This window comes from Colletotrichum paranaense, assembly GCF_030867605.1.
Source record: "Colletotrichum paranaense strain IMI 384185 chromosome Unknown Scaffold_17.1, whole genome shotgun sequence".
In the NCBI taxonomy this organism is placed as follows: Eukaryota; Fungi; Ascomycota; class Sordariomycetes; order Glomerellales; family Glomerellaceae; genus Colletotrichum; species Colletotrichum paranaense.
Genome location: NW_026848975.1, coordinates 34,497 through 52,812, shown reverse-complemented (window position 1 = coordinate 52,812; position 18,316 = coordinate 34,497). Strand labels below are relative to the sequence as shown.

The window sequence follows — 18,316 nt, the reverse complement described above, 5'->3', positions numbered from 1 at the left end:
ACCAAGAGAAGGAGAGCTGTGATGGACGAGTTCGAAGTATGAGGGCTTGCTGTTCAGTCTTGATCTTGGTGGGAGAGAGAGGGCATTTGCGCATGGCGTCAAACCAAAGTCTTGAGATATGTTGCGAAGGATGAGTTGGCCATAGATGCTAGGGACTACATGTTTCTCGGGCTAATCGGATGTTTTGGACGAATGCATCGTTCTCATTGCAAAACACCACTGACTACTCGAGCGGTGCGCTTAGTAGGAGAACCAATAGATGTCCAATGCAATCACAGTAAGCTTATGAGTACAGTGACATAAAGGCCCCGTGGTGGTAATGCGGATTTCTTTGAGGAATTTATGACTTGACGTCTCACTCCTTTATCGACAGCGTCAGTGTCCAAGGCTCCAAGCCCTACTCTCTGTTCGGAGGAATTGGTGAATTTTCCTCTATCTGGGTACTTGTCCCAGGGACGACAGTTGTGACAACTTCTTGAGGTGGCGATGCATCTTTCTCGCCGGCCGAAGTCTCGTGTTGAATGACAGTCTCGGTTTTTGGCCGCCAGTACACACACGTGCTTGAGAATGTTGTGTATGTACCATCCTGTGGGAAGCGGAAGTGCTTATGCGAGGCATGCATGTCACTCATGCACTTGAACTCACCATCCTTCATCGTGGCAAATCTAGCAAAGTGTCAATAAACGTTGGGCGGCCATGGAGTAGCACCTTTACGCACTCATCCCAAACGTCCCATCCTGTCCCGACAAACATGGCAGGCATGGCCTTCTCGAGCGTCGCCTCATATATTGGCCGGTACATGTGTACCGCAAACACAAGCGTCTCTTCATCCACGGCTTCGAATGCAGCAGGGGACTCGACAACCTCATGACCAAGACTGGTAAGAAATGCTCTGTCATTGGGAGTGAAGCGAGGTTCCTGGAACGAGCACGATATCGACTCTTTAGACAATTCGGCTGGGTATCCGGTTAGCTGAGAGCTTGCAGTGCAGTTTGGTATACAGGACTGCGACGGCTAAGCGTAGGCATACACAAAACCTCGACGACGGTCACAAAGGCGTCGAGCTGGATATAAGTCCTCCTCTTTGCGTCCCAGCCTCCGTCCTCAGGATCAAACGTGCCCACACCGAGACACACCGCCTTACGAACTCTCCGATGGCCTTCGTAATGGTCCCTCACCAGCTTCTTCAGACTAAGGCAGCAGTTTGTTTCGCGCCACTTGGACTTGAAGGAGTCGTACTCGGCCGTTATGTCGATGACTGACTTGTGGCTGCGGGGTTCAGTAGGCTTGGAGATTGCGCCAGGACCCTTGACAGGTAGCTTGGGGGCGCTTCGCCGGAGCCGGGACTTGGATTTAACGTGAATCCATTCGTCATCTTTGGGTTCCTCGGCCTTGGGTCGCTCGGCCGTGGCCATGATGGGCGTGTCCAACGGCGCGGGGTTATTGATTCTGCCTTGGAAGCAAGATGCTGCGCTGGTGGGATGAACTTTTTTGTCCGGCAGAATTCGGCTACCGCCTACTGGGTAGGACCCATGAATGCCAGTTGGCAGGCGGTGAAGACCGTGTAGCTTCGCAGCCATCTTACGTAAGGCAAGGAACGTAGGAGAATAGGGAGACCTGGAAGGTGCACAGAAGGTTGCGGTTGCACGCCTCCAGCTAAAATCCGACAGTGGCGTTGGTCCTTCCCGGCAGGATTCCAAGAAGGACCAAGGTGGAAGGATGAAAGGTTGGGAGGGAAGGCCAAGAATAGAAGCATCGACGTAAGGTACCTTATCCATCAACGTCCATGTTTCCCCCCAAATTCTGGGTGGAAAGAGTTCATCGAGACACCTCAGGTACTCAAAGACTCAAATGTACACGCTAAAACAAATCAATTCAAGTTTCTCATTCCGTCGGTCTTTGAGGCCACTCGCACCTACCTACCTACCTACCTACACAGTAAGGCAGGTATGGTAAAGTAGATACCTTTCCTTAAGGTACAGCACTTAACTTACATGTGCTCCGTGTCTAGCCAGGAAGCTGCAGCAAGCTGCAAACCCCTCTCTCCACAACATGTCGCTGGCCTCTGAGGTCAGACCCTGCCCGGGCCATCTTACCCACCCAGGTACTCCTTCGGCCACCCCCAAACCATGTCAATCTTTCTTCTTTTAGGCTGGCTTTCTTGATCAGCATCACCTCACAAGGCGGCCCAGACATCTCGGAATAGACGCAACCCACGCCGTCAGCTTACCGCCCTTCGGCTTCCATCGATGGCGGTCAGGAGGTCCCCTACGACGGGAATACTCTGTGTCCGAACTTCTACTTTTTTGTTTTCTTTTTTACTGACCACATGGCATAGAGTACAAGAGAAAAGCGAGCGAGGGCGAGCAAGCGCTCGTTAGGGTTGACAGAGCCGACGCGTCCATGCCATTACGGTCCTTTCAACTCGGATGTTGCGCGACGGGATCGAATCATCACCGCGAGGTGTTGCACGAATCCAACACCAACAACCATCAACACCCTAGTCAGTCCTGTTCAATTCCAGTAAACCAGAAAGTACGCCGTATATCGTTGGATCACCGTCTTATTGGTTTGTGCCTCGACGAGACATGAGCGTGGAGAGCTCCAACAAACAGCCACAAGCCGAGGACGGGGATTTGCTGTGACAGCGGTGCCAGGTTGCATCTTGCAGCTAATGTAGTTTAAAGCCGGCGCTTACACTTCGCAGCATCCCTGTTCGTCGCCTCCCCCTCTCACCACTCATCGTCAAGATCCCCTCTGCCACCGAAGTGATACGGCGTCTCATTGGCCTCGTGCGCCCCCAAACACCTTCGATTGAATAATCCCCTGCCACTCCCGCAGCGACTCTCACTTTCATGGGCGCTTCTGTCTGCCATTGGTTGCGTCGCTAGCCCGGCAGGGGATCGGGAGCCATTGCCCATCGTCTTGCAGATGAAGGCATACACTACTGGCTACTGCAGTCTGTCTGCCAGTCCTCTTGTCCCTTTCCTGGTGTGACTGAGTGTCCCCATTCGCATTCACACCTCCACGCGCACGCCAGGTCGACCCGACTCGATTGGATGGCTGCAAGGTGCGAATCCAATGGTACGGCAGAAATGAACATCCATGGCTCGGCGGCTGGAACGGTCGGCCGGGCCATCTTCCTGACCTTGAAGTACGGAGTAGATAGTAACCTTACCATGCAGGCTCCCGTCCCCGCCCAAATATCATTCAGCCTGTCGTCTCTCATTTGCGCCTTCTCCCTTCTTTTCTTTCCAACTCGACTGACCTAGTGCCACAACAAGAATATTCTTTGATCTCACAGAACCCTTGTTCTTGAACAAAGCTGTGGACTCCCCTCTAGTTGGACTTGTTTTCGAGAATCTTTTGTTATCTCAAGCGAGGTTTGCCTCAAAAGCTCACACGAACCATCCGAACAACCAACCACCTCAAAGATCTCCAGGCGAGCTTGCAAGCCGTTCCGACAGACAGACAGTCAGACGAAAAGCTTGTGAAAGAAGAAAGTGTATATTTGTCGATCCGGATTCCAAGTGCAGAAAAGGGAGTGTTCGACATTGGAATAAGACAATCGTGGACTTTGGACGGCCACCTTCCATACACAAATCGCCAAGATGCTCTTTTCAATACTATCAGCACTCGTCCTCGCCGCGACAGCGTCAGCCCACATCGTCATCTCATACCCGGGCTGGCGCGGTAATAACCTCATTACCAATGACACATTCCCCTACGGCATGCAATGGAACTACCCATGTAAGTTCTCACTCCTCGGCCGTCAATCACTTACCTTCGCTATCGCCATGGCTCTCTCCCCGGCCAAACTTCAACCCTCATACACTCTATAAGTCAAAGACTCAGCCTCACTAATCAATCCCCAAAGGCGGCGGCATGCACGTCACCCAAAACCGCACCTACTGGCCCACGACGGGTGGTGCCCTCGCCTTCCAACCAGGCTGGTTCCAGGGCCACGCCCAGGCAATGATGTATGCCAACATGGGCTTCGGCAGCGACGGGCCCGACGGCGGTCCCATCAACATGTCTTTCCCCATGGTCCCCGTCTTCCAAATCCTTGGTCCCAGCAAAAACCCTTACCCGGGCACCGTCTGCCTCCCGCAAGTGCCCCTCCCGGCAAACACCACCGTCAAGGCCGGCGATCACGCCACGATCCAAATTGTCGAGCTTGCTGTTCACGGCGCCGCTCTGTTCTCAGTAAGTCTTCCCTGCCCCCTACCTCGGCCAGAAAGAGACACAGAGAGAGAGGTAGGTAGAAAGGTGCTAATACCGCAACAACAGTGCGTCGATATTGAATTCGCTGAGCCAGGCGACCCGAAAATCGGAAAAGTCAACGAGACAAACTGCTTCAACTCCACCGACATCGGCTTCGGCGACGTCTACACTATCACGACAAAAGAGTCTGGCGCGGGGTATGTGCAAGGAACATCCGCTGGCGCAAGGACGACAACGAGCTTCTCCGTCGCTGGTTTGCTCCCGCTTGTGCTCGGTGCGCTCTGGATCCTGCTGTGACTGAGCAGCACGGCCCAATTTTATGCATGAGTTGTTCTGAGAGTCGGATGGACGCAATGGATGGATTATACCTTGGGAACTATTGTACATTCTTGGGAGGCATTAGAGACGGCGTTTTTATTTTTATTTTATTTTTATATGGAGGGACAGCTTCAAATGGCTGCGGCCCGCAGGTGTTTTTTTTTCCCCTGTCTTTTCCTCTTTGAAACGAAGTACTCATTCTTTTCTGAAGTACACCCCATCAACAATGCTCGCTTACCGCGGTCACAATTACAAACACGTTCAGAAATATTACGCAGACTGGTACTATCAGATGTGACAGAGGAATATCGGGATGTTGACTAGCATGTCTTCGTTGGATCCCCTTTGCAGCTCTGTCCGATAATGATGGCCAAACGATAGCGCCGGGTTTATTCGTCATCATCACATCGAACGCTTAGCTGTACCAGACGCTCAATTAGCCACACTGGAGAACGCCATGAACAGTAATCTACCGGTGCATGCATTGCTCTATAGGTAGCGGTCCAAGATGGCCAGCTACTTGACTCTGTATGATAACCGCAAACCCCCCTGGCGTCTCCCCCCCTCCCTCCCGTTTCGCCGGAGCGTCAGCAGGCGCGCACCCTTACGGCCATCACATAGCCGTCACCCAAGTCATGTTTCCGGAAACTCCATAAAGCAAGCTTCATTATCCCACATCAATCCTATCACACTATGCACCGTTCACAGCTGTTGGAGAGCTTCTTGTCCCACATGCTTCACCCGCGGCTCCGACACGCGGTCGATAGCCCCCTTGATCCAACCCTCGCCTCCCAGACTCTTCACCTCAGGTTTGTTGGTAGCAGCAAACGTTCCCAAAGCGACAAGTGCTCGGTAGATAACCTCCGAGTCGGATTGCGTAGAGAGTATCTTGCCAAGGGCCTGAATGAAACGTTTCGACTCTTGCTTGGACTTCTCCTTCGAGGCGAGCACGGCATAGTTAATTAGAGTAGTGGTCGCAGCAACTAGGACGTTGCGATTAGAAGGCCCAATCGCAGCACCACCGGAGATACCCAACACACGCTCTAGAACGCTCGCTGCAAGAGGAGCCTCCTTCGCGGCTAGCGCTCTACCCTCAGGGGAGCTGAAGATGTTGGCAAATGCCCTGAGTGCCATCATTGCAGAATTCTCATTGGGCGCGGCACCGTCTGTCGCCTCTAAAGCGCTGGTCGCAGCGATCTGGAGGAAAGAAGCACCGGGAAGTGAGAGTTGAGCAGCGAGAGGTGCCGGAGCAACACATCTTAACAGATCCAGGCCAGCGAGTCGCTCGGCATAAGGCCAGTGTGTCACAATCTTGACCGCAAGATCGATGCCTTGTTGGTTAACCGCCGTCGAAGATCCAATGGCCTCCTTGACAGCCTTGAGTATGCTTTGCTCGTTGGGGTTCAGGGCAGAGTCCTTGCGACCAGACGAAATCATGTTCGCGTTGATTGTGAGAATTTTATTAATCATGGCATCGTATTTGCCGGCCGTGATGAAGAGATACTCGGTGTGCGGTAGGAGCTTGGGAGCTGAAGTTTCAGACTCGCCTGGGCGATATCTCGACTCGGTGCCGTAAGGATCAGCACCACCTGAGGATGCTGACTGGCCTAGAGTGGCACCTTTGGTGTTCTGGGTGATGAAGCCGGCCACGTTGTCCAGGTAGCTCAGAGGCAGCTCGTTGTCATTGAGAAACTTTGTCGCGGCGTCGTAAGGATTTTGTGATAGGTTGTAAGGCAGCTTCAAGGGTGGCTTTCCGTCCTCAATATCAACATCGAAAACGTAGTCATAAGACTTGCCATTGTGTTCTGTCTTCTTCCCGCTGCTTCCAGCGGAGTCAACTACGGTGCCAATGTTGATCCATTGTTGTTGACCTTTGCGCCGTTAGCCGTGTATGGGAGAGAGTGCTTTAAGATCAAACTTACTTTGGGACCATTGGTGGGCAGTGATCAGTCCATTGCCCTCGTTGATCATCTGCACCTGGCCCTCCTTAGTACCCGACCTAGACTGAAGGAACTCGGGACCAGGTAGCTTCTCCTTGTTGATGTCTGGTAATTGTTGCTGAGGAATTGCTGAAGCCTTTACCGACTCCTCGAACGCGGAGATGGTATCGGCACTGGCTGCCCGCTCAGAGTTGCGCGTGAAGACACGCGCAACACCATCACTGGCTCCTGTAATGATGTCGCCAGACTCCGGGTTCGCAGCAACAGCCCATACCGAGATGGCGGGATGTGTGATCGTCTGAACGCACTCGTTCCCCTTCCATATTCTTACAGTCCGATCCTCTCCGGAGCTGACTAACTCACCCGAAGGAAGACTTGTCAAAGCGTAGATGAAGTTCTCGTGGCCGATTAGCTCCCCAACTTGCTGACCATTCAGCTTCCACAGCCTGATGATGCCATCGTTGCTGGCACTTGCAACATCAGCTCCGCTCGAATGGCCCTTGGGAACCTTTGCAAGAGCACGAATGACTTCAGGTGTGTGGATAGTGGACTGTGGTTCGGCGTCCCCGGCAATGGCGGAGGAAAGCTTGTAAATGCGGATGCTAGTATCGGCGCATCCCGTGACTACCGTGTCCTCGTCAAGAGCAAGGACAGCCCACACACTCTTATCATGACCGCTGAGACGAATCTCAGGTTCCCAGGTGTTGATATTCCAGACGATGGCCTGAGCATCCCATCCGCCCGATACAAGATAGGATCCCTGAGGCGACACGTCCAGAGTGCACACGTTTTGGGAGTGACCTATCAAAAGTCTCTCGGCGTTGTCACTCGGGGCAGCTTGGGGTTGTTTGACCTCGACGATTGTATCCTTACCACCGGAGGCAATCAGTCCCTCCGGGTATGATTCGGAGGGTTGAAAGTATGTGACAGCGTTGACGAATTCGGATGTTTGACTTGAGATAGTGGGTTCGAAAGTCGGAGGGGGGCCAGACGTTTGACGCCAGACTCGTACACTCCCATCTCGAGAGGCAGTGAGTAGGGTTTGAGGAGAAGGAAAGCTGACTGCCTTGACCTGTGGATTGCATTTGCATTAGCTGATGAATAGAGCGTTGAAGGTTCGTTTGCTTACGTCCGAGTCGTGGCCAGACAGCTGGGCGGATAGCTTGAAGTCTGTCGTCATTGCTGGCAATCTGTGATGGAGGTCGGGAAAAGTAAGTAGGTATCAGAAAGAGTCCAGAGAGTCCGAGGGTGGCTCTTTAGGTGGAAAGCTCGCTCGTATCGATTCGAGGTGGTGGGCGGTACCTTCCTTGCCTTACGTTATGGAGGGGAGGTAGGTAGTCAAGTAGGTAAGGTAGCTAGACGATGATGACGGAAGCGGGAACGCTGAAGCTCCAATGCGCCACAGTACCTACATACCTCACGGATACCTAGGTAGGTACTGCGGGCCTACGGATACCGTCAGCCACATCTGTGGGGCCAGCAAGCAAAGCAGCACGTGGCTTCCAACAGGCAGGGCTGCCTGCAAGCCACACTGCTAGGACGCTTACCTCAGCAGCTCCCCCTCTTAGGTGTTAGGTATTAGGTAGGAATAGAATCCGCGACCTGCACGGCGCAGCGCGGGGTCACTCTGAAGTTCTGGCTGCTCGTGGCAGGACCGGCCTGGTTTCAGGGGTCCATCGAATCTCCTTGACTCCTTCCGAACAAGGTACAAGGTGTACCTTTGTACCTCCTTTCATGGAACCGGCTTCCAATAAGTAGGTACACTCTCACATTTCGCACCTGCTCTTGCAGCGGCTTCCATCAAACAATCGCACCCGACATAATCCAGGCGCAAATCGGCCTTGCTCCGACTCGGGGAGCCCCCCACTATTATTTCATCTGCGCCGCTCTCCCATTGCTTCTCGCATCCTCCTGCAGCTTTCCCCGTCCTCCTTTTTTCTTTCCTTTCCCTTGACGTGCGTTCGCTCTATTTCCTGGAGCTATTGCTGCGCTGCTTGCCCTCACGCGATCCATCGTACCTACTCCTCACGATATTTACGACGTAACGGCTGTATCTGACTGACTCTCCTTGACTTCGTTTTTTCCTCATCTCCTTCGACTGTCAATCGCCAAAAAAAAACAACAAAAAAAAACAAAGCATCCAACTTGTCGACAACTTGATATCCATCCACAGCGCAAACGTTGCGATTGCGACTCTCACGAAACCAACAAGCACCTAGCACCCCGAATTCCTCCCCTCAACGACGATATGGCTGCCGCTGCCCCTCCCGCTGCCGAGACCTCGCGTCAATATGTTCCTCTGACCTGCCATGGTCACTCTCGACCTGTTCCTCACGTCTGCTTCTCTGGCCTTGAGAAGGGAGAGCAATACTACATGATCTCTGCTTGCAAGGGTAAGCTGGAGATAAATGATCCTGCGCTGCCACCAGGGTTTTGCTAACCCTGTCGCAGATGGAAATCCAATGTTGCGCGATGGTGTTACTGGCGATTGGTAGCTTCCTCCTCTGAGACCAGTTGACCGCGCGTGGCTGACGAGTGCTCACACAGGATCGGAACCTTCATTGGCCACAAGGGTGCTGTCTGGCAGGCCAGATTGAGTCCTGATGCCTCCAACGCCGCAACCGCCTCTGCCGACTTCACCGCGTAAGTCTTATCACACGTCACTCATACTCCGAACCGTGACTAATGACCAGCAGCAAGGTCTGGGACACTCATAGTGGAGAAGTCCTCTACACCCTTCAGCACAACCACATCGTCCGCGCCGTCGCTTACCCGCCTGACAACTCTGAGCTCATCGCCACAGGAGGCATGGAGAAGAAGCTTCGCGTCTTCGACCTCAGCGATTTCGCCCCCGATCCTAACTCTCCCACCGGTACGCCCATCACCGTGCCTGCCTCGGCCGGCTTTGAGATTGGCGAAGGCACCCATACTGGCTCCATCAAGTTCATTGCTTGGACCAAGGATCCTAACACGATCGTCACTGCGTCCGACAACACCCTAAGGTGGTTCGACCTGCCCACCCGTAACGTCATTCGTCAGGAGGTCCTCGACGGCGAAATCAAGTCCTGTGAGCTCGTCTCCCTGGCGCCCGAGCACACTTCGCCCGGTGATATTGGAGGCGGCCTTCCTGTCTTGGCTGTGGCCGCCGGCAAATGGGTATACTTTTGGGGAGGCCCGCAAGCGATGGACGAACTCAAGCGCTTGGAACTGAAGCATGGCGTTGCAAGCGTCGGGTTGGACCTCAAGGGTCGCAAGATTATCATGGGCGAAGAGCCGGGTACCTGGGCACGCGTCTGCCGCTGGGACGACGCTGGCGAGATCGGTGAGTTGGGGGACAGAAACTTGGAAGCAGGATACCTACTAACACGCTACTAGAAACTCTCAAGGGGCACCATGGCCCCATCTGGTCCATCGCATTCTCCCCCGACGGCAAGCTGTACGGAACTGGCTCCGAGGACGGCACGATCAAGATGTGGAAGAATTGCGACGGTTTCTACGGTCTCTGGCGTGGCGGTGCCCCGACTGCTGAACGTAACGTGGACTAGAGGAGCACGTCTTCCAGCACAGTATCTCGCAGCGAAGGAAGTGACGCAATCACTCCAACAAGCAGCAGAGTCTCGTCGGGCTCGTTCATGGACGGAGTCTCTCATTTGAGCAACAACTCTGTCACCGAAACTCCCGCAATTGCCCACCAGCTAATGGATCGCTTCTTTGCCACGGCGACGAGCAAGCTCGAGGCTGGGATCCCCGCCTCTAGACTCATTGACAGAGACTCTCATCAGCACAGAACAGAGTAAAGCCCTCTGAGATGCTGGCTCTACTAGTTCAGTTGGTGGCTATATGTTTTTTTGTAGAAAAGCACGCACGAGCAAACCAACAATGAATGATTGCTTACAGCGGCCAAGGCTTCGAGAATTAGGCTAGATGAATGCCACCAATGGCGGCTGATGTTACAATAAACCATGTACAATTTGGGTTCAATGACATGACACAGGCTGTGGCTAGTGGTGCGGCGGTGCGGTATGCCTTGCCGTAGTCCCCATCCGTTACTATCATTGCTAGTCTCCCTCAGCTGAGTCTCTTTAGGAACGCTCTTTGTCTCGGGAAGCCAGAAGCTGGCCTGGTTACCCCCTCAGTAGATCAACAGATGGGACATCTGTTGATAATATAGTGATTAGTGAGATCACCACTCATCCCATTGCACAACCACAGATTTTCGGCGTTGCAAAGCCTGCTACGAGGATGATAGAATTAGGTGCCCCGGCGGCAGTGATTAGCGAAGTCCGGTTTCGTCGCTTGAAGAGCCTGGGTAAAGTCCTTTGCGAACTGCAAAGTTCCCAGAAGTAAGCTCCAGCATCACTTGCATTCACTCCACCCAGCCTGCCAGACGACAAGATCCTTTGGGCAGGCAACGTTACAAAAAGGACAGCGAACAACGACTTGCTCGAGACACCTCGCGACATAAATCACCCAAGGAGGCTTAGGTGTGGAACTAGGAATTACGCTTGAGGAAGATCTATGATGTACTATGCATAGCCCTCAAAGAGTCGTCTGGAACACCCAGTCAAGGAAACAATTGATCATCGATAGTATTAGTAAGAACGTCCCTAGTAGAAGTCTCGCAAGCCTAAGGAAGGCTAGTCATAGTCTTCGACCAGATACCCAACAGAATAGACTCTAGACTTGCCGAAATCGTGAAGTACGCAGCAAATTCAAGCTATTCCCTGTTTCATAGCGTTCTATCCAACTTCTTATTTTGTACTAACCTTCCTCGGCATAACGTAATCCTCCCTGTCTCCTGGGGTAGTCTCTTCATTTAGTCTAGGCTTCTGTTGACATGGTTCTTGGGGGTTTAGGACTTCTGCCTTTGCAACGAAAATTTAAGTATGTGTTTTCCGTACTCTATCAACAGAACTTGTTGTCAAGATGTGGACCTTGTTTGCAGTTGTGGCTTAGCTGGGGAATGAAACTTTTCATGTAATTTTCCTTTTTCTCTTAAGCTTCTTTCTCCCTTCAGGTGTTGAATAGAAGAGGATCGATGATGTCAGTATTTAGGAGGAGTAGCCTTACGCTACCCACTTTAGCTACCTATCGTTTGTCTCTTTGGTAGGTAAGTATATATGGCAAGATGCCGTATAGACGCTTTTTGTGATATATTGGTGCATCTCCTATGCGTTTGCTCTAGATTCATATCGATTAATCCTAAACAATGTATTATCTAGGGTAACATCCATCGGTAAGTCTTGTAGATGCTCCTTTCTGTGGCTAGGAGGCTACTTTAGTTGGGGGCTTAGAATTATGTATCTCAGTGATTGCAAAACTAAACGGCCTTGACCCAACAAAGAGAGAGAGCTCGGTGTATTACTTGGTTCCTTTTGGATTGTAATTCAAAAAATTCACTGGTGGTATTGAATGTGCTATGGATTTGCCAACCTTCCGCGTATTGACGCGGGCTTGTCTGCCGCGAACAATGGTGGCTTTCTACCCGACAAACTTCATGAGACTGACGTCAAATAGGCCATCAATGCGATCATCTGAGGCCTTAACTTGACGCCCCTGGCCACCCAATTTGAAGGCCCTCGTTCAATACGGACACATGCCGTCCGCAAATGCCGGCCCGAGGGTGGGATCCAACAGACGTTTTAGCCCTCAAGTCTAATCTACCACTGGCGCGGACTCTCAGGCTTGCGGATTAAGACTCCTGCAGCTTGGTCCAAGTTGAGACTACGACTGCTAGTTCCCGAAACTCAAAAGACCGGATTCCGAAGCACGGAGCTCCAAATGTCATGTTCGACATCCGAAGACCACTAGTCAATGCTATTCGCGGGGTTGGGATGTTTGAGAATGTATATTAGTGTGGAGATTTCTTAATAAGTTTCCGTGGGTCAGCGTGTCTGTCGGGGACAGAAAGCAACCGAGAGACCCATATTGAGCTCAACAGATACTGTTTAGAAACCATTCTCTTCTGAAAGACCTGCGACTACGGAACATTTCCATGAGGCTAGGTCCTCTCATCTTTTCAGACAACTAGCGTTGCTTATCATAAAGCTACTTGGCCCAGATACGCATCCAACAAGCCAAAATGGATCTCCTGCCGCATCCAGACGACATGTCTCGTTTCTCAGACTTCACCATCCTGACAACGATTTACAAGACAATTTCAGACCACTCCATCACCACCGATGTCCTCATCCCGAAGAAGCTGACAGAGGCCTCGAGCCCGGTGACCTCACCATGCCCCATAATACTACGCTACCACGGCGGCGGTTTTATCGGCGGCGCGAGTCTCTATCCCGGATTCTTCGCGCCCTGGCACATGGAACTCGCGGCACGCCACTCGGCTGTAATTGTGAGCCCGAACTACCGTCTCGCGCCGGAGTCCACTATCGAAGACCTCCTCGAAGATATAGAGGATCATTGGGCCTGGGTTCATAAGGAGCTAGCCCCTTTTCTCAAGAAGGAGCTTGGAGGCCGCGTTGATGTTGACACGGATCGGATCCTGACGGCTGGTGACAGTGCGGGAGGCTACCTGAGTATCATGACAGGCTTGTCTCATGCCAAGGAAATCCGGGCTGTGACAGCTGCCTATCCTTGCATCGACCTTGCCGACGCACACTTCATGGAGAGGCCGACGGCTCCGGTATTCGGACTAGCCCTGCCTCAGAGCATCGTTGACGACCATTTTGAAAAGATTCGTAATGGGGAGGCACCTGCACTCATCTCCAACGACCGAAATCTCGAGAGGGGCCTCCTCATGTTTGCTAATCTTCAACACGGCGGCTTTCCCAAGATGTTCCCGCTCGAGAAGGAGCAGCTTTTTCCGTTTGAGAGGTTGAGGGCTGGGCAGAAGTTTCCGCGCGGTGGTGTATTCGTGTGGCAGGGTGCTGATGATAGTGTTGTGCCGGCGAAAGGAAATGTCGCTTTGAAAGAGTTGGTTAGGGAGGTTGACCCTGAGTTTGAGTTCAATCTGGCGGTCCAGCCTGGTGAGCATGGCTTTGATGCTATGACGAAGATTGATGAAGAATGGATGGCGAGTGGGCTGAGGAACTTGGTGAAAGCATGGCTACAGTAGATTGTCTAACCTGGATGTTACGTTAGCGGCATCATTAATCATGGATTCACGTTCACTGCTAGGTGTGACTTTAATTGGACTTCAATGGCCAGTAGCCTACACTCCTTTTCACACCATTGTCTACTTGAGACCTTCTGTGTTCATAATATGAGTGAACTTTAGAATTCCGAGAGACGACATGCTCACATGCCTCAGTACCATTTATTTACCCCGGGAAAGAGTCTTGAATTGTGGGAAACTTTGAGTATTATAGATGTAATCCCGTAGCGTCGTCTTCCAAATGGTCTTGTGGGTGCGCGAGAAGGACCTTGATTCTAACATTGAACCGATCTCGAGAGGTGATGTTCATGTCGGTTATCCAGCAGCAGGTAGTTGAGCCGGTTTCAGAAATTATCGGCCAGGATAATTAGAAAGCAATCATAGCATAAGTAGTTTGAGGTGGTTGTTCAACCCTTTAGTTTGTGCTCAAACAACGGATTCAGTATTGAGGATTCCACATGAAAAGCTAAGCCTCGAGGTTTCCAGCTATATCAACATGAAGAGGCGGCTTCCGAAGCTGGATATAATGCTTCAAGTAAGTAAGGCATTACATGATGATTTCCAATATCCTCAAGAAGGGCAATTTGCTAGATGCCACAGACCGACGGCATTCCCGAGCCTGCCGTGAATGCTAGTATCATGCTGTTCAATAATGGCGGAGTATTTCATCTAGGTATTTGGATATTGAGCCTTCCTCTCGACAGCTTTCACGTAAGTCCTATTTACCTCCGATCCATACAGAGGTTGCTCACGGCTCTCTCAACATTGCGTCACCCCTCACCCTCAAAGTTTTGTTCTCATTGTCAGTCGAACCTAGTTCGCTGGCCATCTCATACCTCACAACTTCTGTTCCATCAGCTTCATAACGATGTTGCTGAGCATTCATAGGAAGCTCGTACTTCCAACGAAGAGGAGGAGAGGGCCCGATTTCTTGAACAGCAGAAAAGTTCCCCACGTCGCTTGCCCCGGCATCACCGCTCCCATGACCCTGTTTCTTCTTCCGCAGGTGCCTCCAGATAACCCAACCCACTAGGCCCATGATAGCCAGCGTTCCCAAAACGACGCCCACTGTAATGCCAGCGACTACACCGGTAGATGCGCCGTTATTCATTCCACTAGAGCCAGGTGACGCGGTTGGGGATGCTTCAACTAGTGTAGCAACTGCCGTCAAAGTCGAAGCTGTCGACGTAGGGGATGTCGATGTTATCGCTGAGGTGGATGCTACGGAGTTGGTAATGTTGAAATAGTGGCAAGTAATGTCTCCCACTGAAGCACTGTGGTTGAACATCTGAATGAAGTACACAGGGCTCAAAGTCGGATCATGGTGCGAAGGGAAGCCAGTAAAGCTGACCGTCCAGAGCATGCCCAGCGCACGCGTGTTTGCTGCATTTCTGAGCTCTCATCCAAAGAATCTCTCGCAATGGATTGACCTACAGATAATTGAAGCATACGTTGCTTTACTCTTCGGATACGTCGCTTCATGCCAGATGATTAAGTCGATTGCCGTAAAGTCCGTTTCCCATTGTAGATCAAGTTGGGTTCCCAACGGGTAAACAGGGTTATCTCGGAAGTCACCTGAGGGACCCGGACCAGGCGGTCTTCGAAAACGGTTTTCGGAGTGTGTTCCGTGGGCCGAGAGGAGAAGGCAGAGTGAGACGCGACCTAGAAGATGCATGACGAGTGTGAGTCTCTCAAAGCCTCCGATTATCGCTGGCTTACCCAGTTGCTCAATCAGACGAGATGGATGGAGCGCAGGTCGAGGGATGACAAAGGGAAGATGCAGAAGAAACTCATTGTATTGTCCACCTGCCTGGCTTCCAGATCCAGAGGTATTTAATACCAGGGAAATCAGGCTGCGGCCAAAGCTTCAGCTGGCATGCAAGGTCGGAAGCAGGCATGCGAGTAGCTCCGTCCACAGGCATCGAGGCTATGGGAAACTGACAGGCATCCTTGAAGGACACTTCCAATCACAGATCTCAAATCTGGTTGTCAGTCCTCCTTGCGATCCGCTGGCGCCAATGTGTGCAGCTGCACTGACTAGACTCAAGTCAGCTGTTGCGTGCGGCGTAGTCCAATTATGTCTTGTGTAGAAGAGATCCTTCATTAAGAACGTGGGTACAGGCTTGCGGCGTAGGTCTTGGCGCCAACCAACATGAGTTTGGGTTACTTGGAATCCATTTCGTGGGTGGATGTCGCCTATTGCACAATCTCTTTTTCAAAAAGGCTGACTGTGTGGACCGATGGTGCTGCGTATGATTCATTCGTTGAGAGTCCGAAGAAGAGTATTACTGTTGTATTGTATTCTCAATGGGATAAAGACGCTGCAACTCAAAAACTACTCCAACCTCTAGAGCTCAGTCATCTATCGGCAGAACCACACGAACTCCTTCCTTGATTTGCCCTGTGACTTGGTGTTAGACTATTGTCAATGTAGAGTTGTTTAGTGTTTGAACTTACGATCTACGTATTTGATCACTTGATCGTGATTCTTGCAGACTGGGAGTACGTCCGAGTTAGTTCTCGCTCTTTGAGATTGACACACCTTGGCTTAGAATTATCTGCAGTTTGTCGATGGGGGAGAAGTCGCCTACCATGCATGCCGTTCCAACTACCATCTCCAGGCCCGTTGTCATCCGCGTCCGTTATCAGATGTGGTTCAAGTGCCAGATCCGCTGAGCACATGGTTGCTTGTCTCAGATAGTCAATGCAGTGATAGAAATGGATATCAGCCTCGGTTCTAGACATGTCAGTCTTGTTGGTGACCATTCCAGAGTAGATGCGTCCCATCATGAACTACAAGAAGTCAGTAGATGTATCTCCAAGGAAGCAATATAGTTGAACCGTACGATGCAATGCAATTGATGGGTCATGGTAGTGGTGAAGAAAGGACCGTCGTCCTCGGATTTCCAACCGGCACCAGCTATACCGGTGTTAGTGAATTATCAATCTTATAGTTGAGGTCTCAGCTAGTGGCGTTACCAGGCAAAAGCGATCGCCATTGATTCAGCGTAGCTTCGGAAAGAAATTCTGTTGCGTTGGGAGGCACCACGGCATGGTCGGCATCAAATTTCTTGATCTCGATCGGGACTGAAGGTCACAACAGTTAGGTTAGTGGACCATACCATGGCTTAATCTGGGGGCTGACTCACATTGCGGGCCAGCGCCTGTGTAATCGCCGCCAATTTGTGTCATTCGCGAAGGGAACTTAGCGTCTTCAAATTGATAGTACAACAATAACGACAGTCCTAGCGAGAGACCAATATTCGTGAGGAGGAGAAGTGTGTCGATAAGCCAGCGATATCTCCGCAAGAGAATTTTGACCTGTTTCCAAGTGCTTCCTCCCTGGTTCCCTTTTACGTTCAGGTCTATTGAGTGCCACTGCTTCTCATCGCCCATGAGTGACTCGTCGACTTCAGTAGTGGAATCATCAAAGGTATCCGAGTGCGATACTGTCGAGTAGTGGTTGCTTTTGGGGGGCATTTTGATCTTGGAAAAGAGAGTAGCAGCGGGAGGGTCAACGTGCTAGAAAATGCAGAACAAGGGAACAATAGCAACCGCACAATGGTTTGTTAGGAGGATAATCACCTGGGGACCGCCTTGGTTTTGTCTACCGTAAGATCCGCATACGGGGTTCTCTCTCCCGTCATATAGGATATACCGGCTCATTTTGCCCGGCTACAATGGCTGTTTGAGAGCTCGATTCACGAGCGAGGGATGGCCATCTCATCATGGAAGGGACGATGGCCGATGAAACTCCGAACGAATCTTTGCACTCCTGAGTACTGGTTTCCTAGCAGAGAAGGTCGGCTGGGCTTGCGATGATCCCTGCTCTTGTCATCTGTGCTCAGCCAAGCAAACCCTTTGATACATCTGGAGTGTTGCGTTGACGTGTTTCATGTCTCTCAAGTGCTAAGCGCAGGACGGGCTCTCATGAAACGAGCCCTAGCTTGGGGCTGCAAGCAATTTCTGCACGTCTATCAAGACGGTTTGTGCATGGAACGACCGTAGAATATGATTTTAGGACGGAAAAGTCAATTCCAAGTGATTTCAACTCTACAGTAACATACCTGTAAACGTAAAGCCTGAGGTATCACGCAAGTGCGAGCTTTCGGGCTGGTGACATGTTCTTAGGATTGAAAGATTTGCCATTTTGGGGGGGCCTTCAGTCTGAGCCAGGGGCTTAAACGAAATCTGGAACACGTGTGATGGGGCCCAACTGCGTCTCACCTGCCTGCCGATAACCGAGTCGATCCACACTAGCAACCTCTCGCTCTCCACGAGCACTGGTCCGAGGGTGCTCATGCTATTGACTAAGATGAGACATCAGTTGGCAAATTGAATCTCAGTTATCAGAAGCACGTCTGTCCAGTTCGAAGACGATACATACTATTCGGTGAATGGCTTCATCGTAGCTGAGAACCGGGCAGAACAATTCAGTTCAACATGTTGCATCAAGAGTATTTACATGGATAAAACAAGGATAATTGCTAACAGTCGTGATTATGTCGTGATTATCAAAAAGTTCTTAAACCTTATCTCTACTCAAAAGATGCATATACGTAAAATGAGATGCTTGAGGGAGACGTAGCGTTCCGCTCTAGGGTGAACGTTCGTCGAACCGAACAAGACAATGAAAGTTGAATTATTACCCATGTACGCCGCTCTTGCTTAATGACATAAAATGCACTGTCTTCCCTCATAAGTATCACTATCGGAAGAGTTC

At 51.3% G+C, this 18,316-nt stretch overlaps 7 protein-coding genes across 7 annotated transcripts; 3 read left to right on the top strand and 4 right to left on the bottom strand.

The window, feature by feature from the left end:
- Positions 1-397: 397 nt before the first annotated feature.
- CPAR01_14816 (uncharacterized protein) lies at positions 398-1,415 on the bottom strand (the record flags this gene model as incomplete). The annotated part of the gene is made up of 3 exons (XM_060499066.1): positions 398-665; positions 719-956; positions 1,031-1,415. The coding sequence occupies 3 exons, from the start codon at positions 1,413-1,415 to the stop codon at positions 398-400; spliced, it is 891 nt and encodes a 296-aa protein (XP_060341991.1).
- Positions 1,416-3,611: 2,196 nt separating this feature from the next.
- Positions 3,612-4,521, top strand: CPAR01_14815 (uncharacterized protein; the record flags this gene model as incomplete). Its single annotated transcript, XM_060499065.1, has 3 exons — positions 3,612-3,750; positions 3,878-4,206; positions 4,291-4,521. The coding sequence occupies 3 exons, from the start codon at positions 3,612-3,614 to the stop codon at positions 4,519-4,521; spliced, it is 699 nt and encodes a 232-aa protein (XP_060341990.1).
- Positions 4,522-5,244: 723 nt separating this feature from the next.
- CPAR01_14814 (uncharacterized protein) lies at positions 5,245-7,662 on the bottom strand (the record flags this gene model as incomplete). The annotated part of the gene is made up of 3 exons (XM_060499064.1): positions 5,245-6,413; positions 6,465-7,554; positions 7,612-7,662. The coding sequence occupies 3 exons, from the start codon at positions 7,660-7,662 to the stop codon at positions 5,245-5,247; spliced, it is 2,310 nt and encodes a 769-aa protein (XP_060341989.1).
- Positions 7,663-8,619: 957 nt separating this feature from the next.
- Positions 8,620-10,027, top strand: CPAR01_14813 (WD repeat domain-containing protein; the record flags this gene model as incomplete). Its single annotated transcript, XM_060499063.1, has 5 exons — positions 8,620-8,875; positions 8,934-8,973; positions 9,030-9,125; positions 9,179-9,804; positions 9,858-10,027. Coding segments are annotated over 5 exons (1,188 nt in total), but the record flags the coding sequence as incomplete, so codon positions are not given.
- A 2,537-nt stretch (positions 10,028-12,564) lies between these two features.
- On the top strand, positions 12,565-13,554 carry CPAR01_14812 (uncharacterized protein; the record flags this gene model as incomplete). Its single annotated transcript, XM_060499062.1, has 1 exon — positions 12,565-13,554. The coding sequence occupies one exon, from the start codon at positions 12,565-12,567 to the stop codon at positions 13,552-13,554; it is 990 nt and encodes a 329-aa protein (XP_060341987.1).
- Positions 13,555-14,341: 787 nt separating this feature from the next.
- On the bottom strand, positions 14,342-15,268 carry CPAR01_14811 (uncharacterized protein; the record flags this gene model as incomplete). Its single annotated transcript, XM_060499061.1, has 2 exons — positions 14,342-14,976; positions 15,028-15,268. 2 exons carry the CDS (start codon positions 15,266-15,268, stop codon positions 14,342-14,344), a joined length of 876 nt encoding a protein of 291 aa, XP_060341986.1.
- A 679-nt stretch (positions 15,269-15,947) lies between these two features.
- Positions 15,948-17,073, bottom strand: CPAR01_14810 (uncharacterized protein; the record flags this gene model as incomplete). Its single annotated transcript, XM_060499060.1, has 6 exons — positions 15,948-15,994; positions 16,051-16,089; positions 16,185-16,386; positions 16,440-16,513; positions 16,573-16,680; positions 16,743-17,073. 6 exons carry the CDS (start codon positions 17,071-17,073, stop codon positions 15,948-15,950), a joined length of 801 nt encoding a protein of 266 aa, XP_060341985.1.
- Between the last annotated feature and the right edge of the window lie 1,243 nt (positions 17,074-18,316).